Raw genomic sequence first — 9234 nt, forward strand, 5'->3', positions numbered from 1 at the left:
GCGTTTCCAGAAGGCCCTACAGGATCATTTGTCAATTGCCGAAACACATTATGGTAATATAAATTACGATTTTACAGTTTTGGCAATGAAACCACCCGACACACAAAACTGGGAAATTCCCGAAGTATTTTCGTAGCGGACTGAATTTGATCTCATCATGTGTTCAACCGCCGAGGGAGGGCACTATGTTACAGAAGACGAACCACTTGCTCTGCAATATAAATGCGTGGTGGTTAGTTGGAAACAGACATCTTGCTTGTCGGAACTAAAGATGGATAATTTTTGTTCAACGAATGACGTTGCTGTATTTCACTTAGATTTCTCAAAAAGCCTTCCATGTCCAAAGGTAAGACATATTAGTTTTAATGTTAAATTACATGCTCTCTATAATGCCGTACACTTTCATGTTGTTATCTAGATTACTTCACATAGAATTTGATTTAGATTACTTCATATAAAATAATTCTAGCATGAAGGTGGGATATTGCTTATTTTTTTTTATTATCGGATAATTTGATAATTATAGATTATAGTACCATATGTTTATCAGGGAGCTCGCGATTCCAAAAATCCTGATTAAGACCCAACATCAAGCCTGTCTAATATCGATCTAATATCGGACGTAAATTTCCATATTTAAACAGTCGATAAATTATTGATATCATATCGATCCCTGCTTTCCTCAGCTGACCAAAATTGATGATTCGAATTACCGTTCATAGACGATATATCATATCTAGTGCCTTATCTGATCTATTTGTTTATTTCAACCACTAGGTCTCCACTCAAGACTGGCACTTTCGCAGTAAATTACATCTGAGATGTCTTGGAGTGGACGTTGCTAAGACAAGAACTTTTCATTGTTTTCTTTGGGATGAAATGAACGGAGGTAAAGGTCCAAATGAAATCATCTCTGCATTCCAAAGCCTTCTCGTGCAACAGAATATAACCTCACGGCATGCTATTTTGAGTTCGGATAACCATCCAGGTGAATATCTTTTTTATATATAGTATATTTGTGCTAGACAATAATTTCGGGCATTGAGTGACAAGTTTGTCTTTCCTGACTTTCTTTTTTGCCATTTGCAGGTGAATGTTTAAACAATAAATTTATGTGGTATCTTCAGAGTTTAATTGACCAGGGAACTTTCCAGCGAATAGATTATAAAACGCTGTTAGAGGGACATTCATACAGCTTTGCAGATCGTCACTTTGGGCTGATTGAAAAGAATTCACGGAAACACGATGTCATAGAGCTTCCTACAGATTGGTTAAATGTGATAGAACAGTCGTCATTTGCGGGCCACTATAAAGCCAAACTGTTGACAATTGATGACATTTATGATTATTCTTCATACTTAAAAAATGAGTTTACATACAGGTACAAAGATGTCAACGGAATCAAATTTTCGTTTGACGAGGCTCACTATTTTAATTTTGGAATTGGTGAACGATTAATTGATGGTACTGTCAAAACATTTTCTCATCCGGAAACAGCCTGGGTGCGTAAGACTCTTGATCCGAAAGAAACTCCGATTGTTGTGTCGTTCAGGAAAATTAAGCAAATGACAAGAATAACAGATTGTCATTTACATACTCTTAGTAGAGAATTAAAACCATTGCCTGGAAAGGTGTTTCAAGACGTGAATGAATTGGCGATAAAATATTTATCCCCACGCGCACAAGAATGGTATCAGGCTTTGCCAAAAGTCACGGAATCGTAAATATTTGCATATACAAATGTGTGTATTTGTGGTTATTTTTAATAACATTGTACGTGAAATTTTCTGATCTTATCTTTGCAAATAGTAATTTTAATATTTAGTAGACCCGGTAACGCAGTCTACTGATCAATGGGCATTGCAACCACTATATGGGACTTGTGTGACTTGAAGGAAACACAATAAGAAGTTTTATATATATGACAAATTAGTTGTATTTTTACCAAAAACTAAATGATAATTGTAGAGGTTGGTAATTTGCGAGAAGTGCTCACTATTTTAAATAAATACATGTATGTAGACGAACAAGTTTTCTTATTTTTTATATATGTTTCTTCACGGGTATACTTTGTAAACACACTTACGTTCACCCCTGTCAAGAAGGACCCATATATCATTTCAACGAATCACGATAATTTGTAATAATGATTAGCATACCCATTTGAAGTATTCCATGTTGCATTTGTCAAACTATTTCTGTAATTGTAACTCCCTAACATTGCTTGATTATTTCATTGACAACATTATTTATATACAAAGTCAAAATATATATTTTACCCCCCAATGGGACATGACATATCACATATGTTTTAAGTCAATCTAACGCCTACCCGTCCTTGACAAAGACGACAAGCGTTTTTCGAATTCTTGACATAGCAACATCTGTTTCCTGTCTTTGAGACAATTCTGAATTGAAAACCGAAATTCATGACCATCCCTTAATTTGCACTGTCGTGGATATTAGTTGAATACCATTAAAACAAGCTATCAATCGTCACTTTCAGATTAGTAGAGCAGATGTTACATATTTTAACAAAAACGTGCCCTAAAATCACATTGTGAGTGTCATGTTTGGTACTCTCATGTAACCAGCAGCACGAAATCATTTAGTCAGGACACAAATTGTCAGCTGCCCGTGTTGTTTGGCCACAACTATTTTTTTATTGACTCTGGTAGTATTCTGTAACTTTCCCTGGAACCTGGAACTTACTGGTACAGGGCACAATCTCCCCCACTGTGTGAGAGGGCGGACATTACTAAATTATACTGTATAGCCACCGGTATTCTGGTATCGGAGTGATCATTATAAATTCCAATATGCATCGGATAAAATGCAAACCGTGATTAATTAATTTAGATCTAAATGAGTTGTTTTATCTTCATACTACGATCTCCCTCCGGCTTGGGTAGCCGATTGTCGCTGAATCAATACGCATGCGCGTATGCTTTTCTTAGCACGATAATGAGCCTCGATTTCGCATGCATATACGCCCTTCGTCAACTTTCGACAAATCACGAAAATGAACAAATTAAATACATACAAGTCTTTTATTCACGATAATTTGATCAAATAAATGTTTACACAAAAAAAACTTAAATAGTATGATTGACTAGTTGCGAGAAGACATTAACAAACAAACGAACGTCACAACAAGCTCAGACTGACCAAGACGCAGTTGGGTTACTTTTGTTTTGTACACTACGTCAGCAATGGTATTGGCTAACAAGACAGTAGTTTTAAAAGCAATGCAGCTTTCAGGAAAACACTAGTAACAAACTTAGAGGCAAATTGATTGCCGCACTGCTGCACTGTCAACCAATTTAGTCGTTAAATTGCTTACTTTGTGTGCGAAGTCAAATCCAGACGAGAACGGAAGAATGATGAAATGAGCTTAAACAATGCAATGGTAAGTTTACGAAATATAATGTTATAATATAAGAATCTATGTGTGAGTAGATCGAACAACGAAGATTTTTTCAGCCAGAGGACGAGTATCATTCACGTCTTGAATTGGCCAATGGGCGTTCCAGAATTACCATATTATATGCCATTAGTATATACATAACCGACCAATCTTGGACTTTATTTCAATATGTTGGTCAGGGTTCTGACCCTGTGTATTTTTCGGTGGGTACCGTTTAATTTCATTACCCTGGCTACGTGTTAAAATGGGTCTGAAGTCACTCTGGATAAGTACGTACATAACCGACCAATCTTGGACTTTATTTCAATATGTTGGTCAGGGTTCTGACCCTGTGTATTTTTCGGTGGGTACCGTTTAATTTCATTACCCTGGCTACGTGTTAAAATGGTTATGAATTCACTCTGGATAAGTACGTACATAACCGACCAATCTTGGACTTTATTTCAATATGTTGGTCAGGGTTCTGACCCTGTGTATTTTTCGGTGGGTACCGTTTAATTTCATTACCCTGGCTACGTGTTAAAATGGTTATGAATTCATTTTGGATAAGTACGTACATAACCGACCAATCTTGGACTTTATTTCAATGTGTTGGTCAGGGTTCTGACCCTGTGTATTTTTCGGTGGGTACCGTTTAATTTCACCACCCTGGCTACGTGTTAAAATGGGTATGAATTCATTTTGGATAAGTACGTACATAACCGACCAATCTTGGACTTTATTTCAATGTGTTGGTCAGGGTTCTGACCCTGTGTATTTTTCGGTGGGTACCGTTTAATTTCACCACCCTGGCTACGTGTTAAAATGGGTATGAATTCATTTTGGATAAGTACGTACATAACCGACCAATCTTGGACTTTATTTCAATGTGTTGGTCAGGGTTCTGATCCTGTGTATTTTTCGGTGGGTACCGTTTAATTTCATTACCCTGGCTACGTGTTAAAATGGTTATGAATTCATTTTGGATAAGTTACGTACGTAACCGACCAATCTTGGACTTTATTTCAATATGTTGGTCAGGGTTCTGACCCTGTGTATTTTTCGGTGGGTACCGTTTAATTTCATTACCCTGGCTACGTGTTAAAATGGTTATGAATTCATTTTGGATAAGTACGTACATAACCGACCAATCTTGGACTTTATTTCAATGTGTTGGTCAGGGTTCTGACCCTGTGTATTTTTCGGTGGGTACCGTTTAATTTCACCACCCTGGCTACGTGTTAAAATGGGTATGAATTCATTTTGGATAAGTACGTACATAACCGACCAATCTTGGACTTTATTTCAATGTGTTGGTCAGGGTTCTGACCCTGTGTATTTTTCGGTGGGTACCGTTTAATTTCATTACCCTGGCTACGTGTTAAAATGGTTATGAATTCACTCTGGATAAGTACGTACATAACCGACCAATCTTGGACTTTATTTCAATATGTTGGTCAGGGTTCTGACCCTGTGTATTTTTCGGTGGGTACCGTTTAATTTCATTACCCTGGCTACGTGTTAAAATGGTTATGAATTCATTTTGGATAAGTACGTACATAACCGACCAATCTTGGACTTTATTTTGCATGCAGGTAAGGTACACCTACAGACATAACTGTGGACATTCAGTTCTTTTTATTTAGATCATGGCAATTTTTTGGTCAGAGCGCCCTCTAGTTTTGTGGAGAATCATGTTCATTTGGAATGCTCTGATTGGATGGAAGTTCAAGCCTAGCAAGGTGTGATAGAATTGGCCTGTTATGTTCAGATTCAAATAAGCATGAACCACTAATTTGACAGGGAAGTGATACTTATAATGCAGCAAGCTGTTCTAATTGCTGTTGTGGTAGAGTTTTTCTATTTTCCTGTCAAATGCATTTATTGGTCCACTGAAAAATGAAAATAATGTTCCCTGTAACTTAGACTCTTATTGATCAAGGCATTTTAAAAATCATGGGTGTTAACTCCCCTCAAGTTATGACCCGTTGTCCCCTACAGAATAATGGTTGCATCTAATATTAAAATAAAGATGGCGGAGTATAGCGTTGATTCATCTCGTTCTACTCTGGATTACTTGGAGTCAATAAAGATCCTAGAAAGTTAGTATTTATATGCCTGTGTGTTTTTTGTTTGTTTGTTTTTTCACTGTCTTTGACTTTCCCAGTATGTTTGTTGCTGTTGACAACAATTCAGTCCTCTGCCAGGCTTCAGTCAATGTTTTTCTTCACTACCTACCCAACTCCTCGTCGGGCACTATGTAGCTGGTGTGGTATATTTATCACAGACAGTAGGGCAATTGTCACATTTAGTGCTCCAAGAAAATATTCTCTGTCCATGTGTATTTATATAAATAGATGCAGTTTCTTTGGCTTGAATAACGATCACTGGCTTCGTACATACAGGTATACTGGTTTACCTGTTTCTAGTTGAAATATAGCCAATCTTATTAACCAAGACAGTTGGACATTTGCCACATGTCACAACACTCATTTCCAAGTGCCATAGCTTGAAACAAGTAGTCAAATCTGATATTGGCTGGAGCTTTAGTTTATATGGACATGGTAAATGGCAAACTAGATGGTCAGAAAGTAATAAAAATAATCACAGCTTTACTCCACCCACCCCACTATGAAGTAAAAGGCTGTTTATAAGGCCATGTATGATGGTTTCATTTTTCTTATGGAAAACAATTTTAATTAAAAACTTCTATGCTCCTGTACCCAACCGTGGGGGTTCATCACACTAAACAACAGGTGTCACTATTACTAAGATAAATGTACTTTTTTTTCATTAAAATTACTGAATGCTTATACATATGTACTAAAACGTTAGTTAACATTTAATATCAGGCAATGCATTGGTTCATTACCCTGGCTACGTGTTAAAATGGTTATGAATTCACTCTGGATAAGTACGTACGTAACCGACCAATCTTGGACTTTATTTCAATATGTTGGTCAGGGTTCTGACCCTGTGTATTTTTCGGTGGGTACCGTTTAATTTCATTACCCTGGCTACGTGTTAAAATGGTTATGAATTCACTCTGGATAAGTACGTACATAACCGACCAATCTTGGACTTTATTTCAATATGTTGGTCAGGGTTCAGACCCTGTGTATTTTTCGGTGGGTACCGTTTAATTTCATTACCCTGGCTACGTGTTAAAATGGTTATGAATTCATTTTGGATAAGTTACGTACGTAACCGACCAATCTTGGACTTTATTTCAATATGTTGGTCAGGGTTCTGACCCTGTGTATTTTTCGGTGGGTACCGTTTAATTTCATTACCCTGGCTACGTGTTAAAATGGTTATGAATTCACTCTGGATAAGTACGTACATAACCGACCAATCTTGGACTTTATTTCAATATGTTGGTCAGGGTTCAGACCCTGTGTATTTTTCGGTGGGTACCGTTTAATTTCATTACCCTGGCTACGTGTTAAAATGGTTATGAATTCATTTTGGATAAGTTACGTACGTAACCGACCAATCTTGGACTTTATTTCAATATGTTGGTCAGGGTTCTGACCCTGTGTATTTTTCGGTGGGTACCGTTTAATTTCATTACCCTGGCTACGTGTTAAAATGGTTATGAATTCATTTTGGATAAGTACGTACATAACCGACCAATCTTGGACTTTATTTCAATGTGTTGGTCAGGGTTCTGACCCTGTGTATTTTTCGGTGGGTACCGTTTAATTTCACCACCCTGGCTACGTGTTAAAATGGGTATGAATTCATTTTGGATAAGTACGTACATAACCGACCAATCTTGGACTTTATTTCAATGTGTTGGTCAGGGTTCTGACCCTGTGTATTTTTCGGTGGGTACCGTTTAATTTCACCACCCTGGCTACGTGTTAAAATGGGTATGAATTCATTTTGGATAAGTACGTACATAACCGACCAATCTTGGACTTTATTTCAATGTGTTGGTCAGGGTTCTGACCCTGTGTATTTTTCGGTGGGTACCGTTTAATTTCACCACCCTGGCTACGTGTTAAAATGGGTATGAATTCATTTTGGATAAGTACGTACATAACCGACCAATCTTGGACTTTATTTCAATGTGTTGGTCAGGGTTCTGATCCTGTGTATTTTTCGGTGGGTACCGTTTAATTTCATTACCCTGGCTACGTGTTAAAATGGTTATGAATTCACTCTGGATAAGTACGTACATAACCGACCAATCTTGGACTTTATTTCAATATGTTGGTCAGGGTTCAGACCCTGTGTATTTTTCGGTGGGTACCGTTTAATTTCATTACCCTGGCTACGTGTTAAAATGGTTATGAATTCATTTTGGATAAGTTACGTACGTAACCGACCAATCTTGGACTTTATTTCAATATGTTGGTCAGGGTTCTGACCCTGTGTATTTTTCGGTGGGTACCGTTTAATTTCATTACCCTGGCTACGTGTTAAAATGGTTATGAATTCACTCTGGATAAGTACGTACATAACCGACCAATCTTGGACTTTATTTCAATATGTTGGTCAGGGTTCAGACCCTGTGTATTTTTCGGTGGGTACCGTTTAATTTCATTACCCTGGCTACGTGTTAAAATGGTTATGAATTCATTTTGGATAAGTTACGTACGTAACCGACCAATCTTGGACTTTATTTCAATATGTTGGTCAGGGTTCTGACCCTGTGTATTTTTCGGTGGGTACCGTTTAATTTCATTACCCTGGCTACGTGTTAAAATGGTTATGAATTCATTTTGGATAAGTACGTACATAACCGACCAATCTTGGACTTTATTTCAATGTGTTGGTCAGGGTTCTGACCCTGTGTATTTTTCGGTGGGTACCGTTTAATTTCACCACCCTGGCTACGTGTTAAAATGGGTATGAATTCATTTTGGATAAGTACGTACATAACCGACCAATCTTGGACTTTATTTCAATGTGTTGGTCAGGGTTCTGACCCTGTGTATTTTTCGGTGGGTACCGTTTAATTTCATTACCCTGGCTACGTGTTAAAATGGTTATGAATTCACTCTGGATAAGTACGTACATAACCGACCAATCTTGGACTTTATTTCAATATGTTGGTCAGGGTTCTGACCCTGTGTATTTTTCGGTGGGTACCGTTTAATTTCATTACCCTGGCTACGTGTTAAAATGGTTATGAATTCATTTTGGATAAGTACGTACATAACCGACCAATCTTGGACTTTATTTTGCATGCAGGTAAGGTACACCTACAGACATAACTGTGGACATTCAGTTCTTTTTATTTAGATCATGGCAATTTTTTGGTCAGAGCGCCCTCTAGTTTTGTGGAGAATCATGTTCATTTGGAATGCTCTGATTGGATGGAAGTTCAAGCCTAGCAAGGTGTGATAGAATTGGCCTGTTATGTTCAGATTCAAATAAGCATGAACCACTAATTTGACAGGGAAGTGATACTTATAATGCAGCAAGCTGTTCTAATTGCTGTTGTGGTAGAGTTTTTCTATTTTCCTGTCAAATGCATTTATTGGTCCACTGAAAAATGAAAATAATGTTCCCTGTAACTTAGACTCTTATTGATCAAGGCATTTTAAAAATCATGGGTGTTAACTCCCCTCAAGTTATGACCCGTTGTCCCCTACAGAATAATGGTTGCATCTAATATTAAAATAAAGATGGCGGAGTATAGCGTTGATTCATCTCGTTCTACTCTGGATTACTTGGAGTCAATAAAGATCCTAGAAAGTTAGTATTTATATGCCTGTGTGTTTTTTGTTTGTTTGTTTTTTCACTGTCTTTGACTTTCCCAGTATGTTTGTTGCTGTTGACAACAATTCAGTCCTCTGCCAGGCTTCAGTCAATGT

General features: G+C 37.4%; 1 protein-coding gene across 1 annotated transcript; it reads left to right on the plus strand.

Annotated features, from left to right (window-relative positions):
- Positions 1-243: 243 nt before the first annotated feature.
- Positions 244-1827, plus strand: LOC146735589 (uncharacterized). The gene is made up of 3 exons (XM_085506161.1): positions 244-346; positions 778-988; positions 1090-1827. Exons 1-3 carry the CDS (start codon positions 272-274, stop codon positions 1722-1724), a joined length of 921 nt encoding a protein of 306 aa, XP_085362287.1. The 5' UTR covers positions 244-271; the 3' UTR covers positions 1725-1827.
- The last annotated feature ends 7407 nt before the right edge of the window (positions 1828-9234 follow it).

Source organism: Saccoglossus kowalevskii, chromosome 12 (genome assembly GCF_978046115.1).
Source record: "Saccoglossus kowalevskii chromosome 12, keSacKowa6.1, whole genome shotgun sequence".
Classification (NCBI taxonomy): domain Eukaryota; kingdom Metazoa; phylum Hemichordata; class Enteropneusta; family Harrimaniidae; genus Saccoglossus; species Saccoglossus kowalevskii.

Excerpts from the sequence above, each read along its gene's own strand:
- LOC146735589 (XM_085506161.1), top strand. The coding sequence starts at position 272 with ATGGATAATTTTTGTTCAACGAATGACGTTGCTGTATTTCACTTAGAT. Across the intron at positions 347-777 it reads AAAGCCTTCCATGTCCAAAG|GTCTCCACTCAAGACTGGCA; the intron begins GTAAGACATATT and ends TTCAACCACTAG. Across the intron at positions 989-1,089 it reads GAGTTCGGATAACCATCCAG|GTGAATGTTTAAACAATAAA; the intron begins GTGAATATCTTT and ends TGCCATTTGCAG.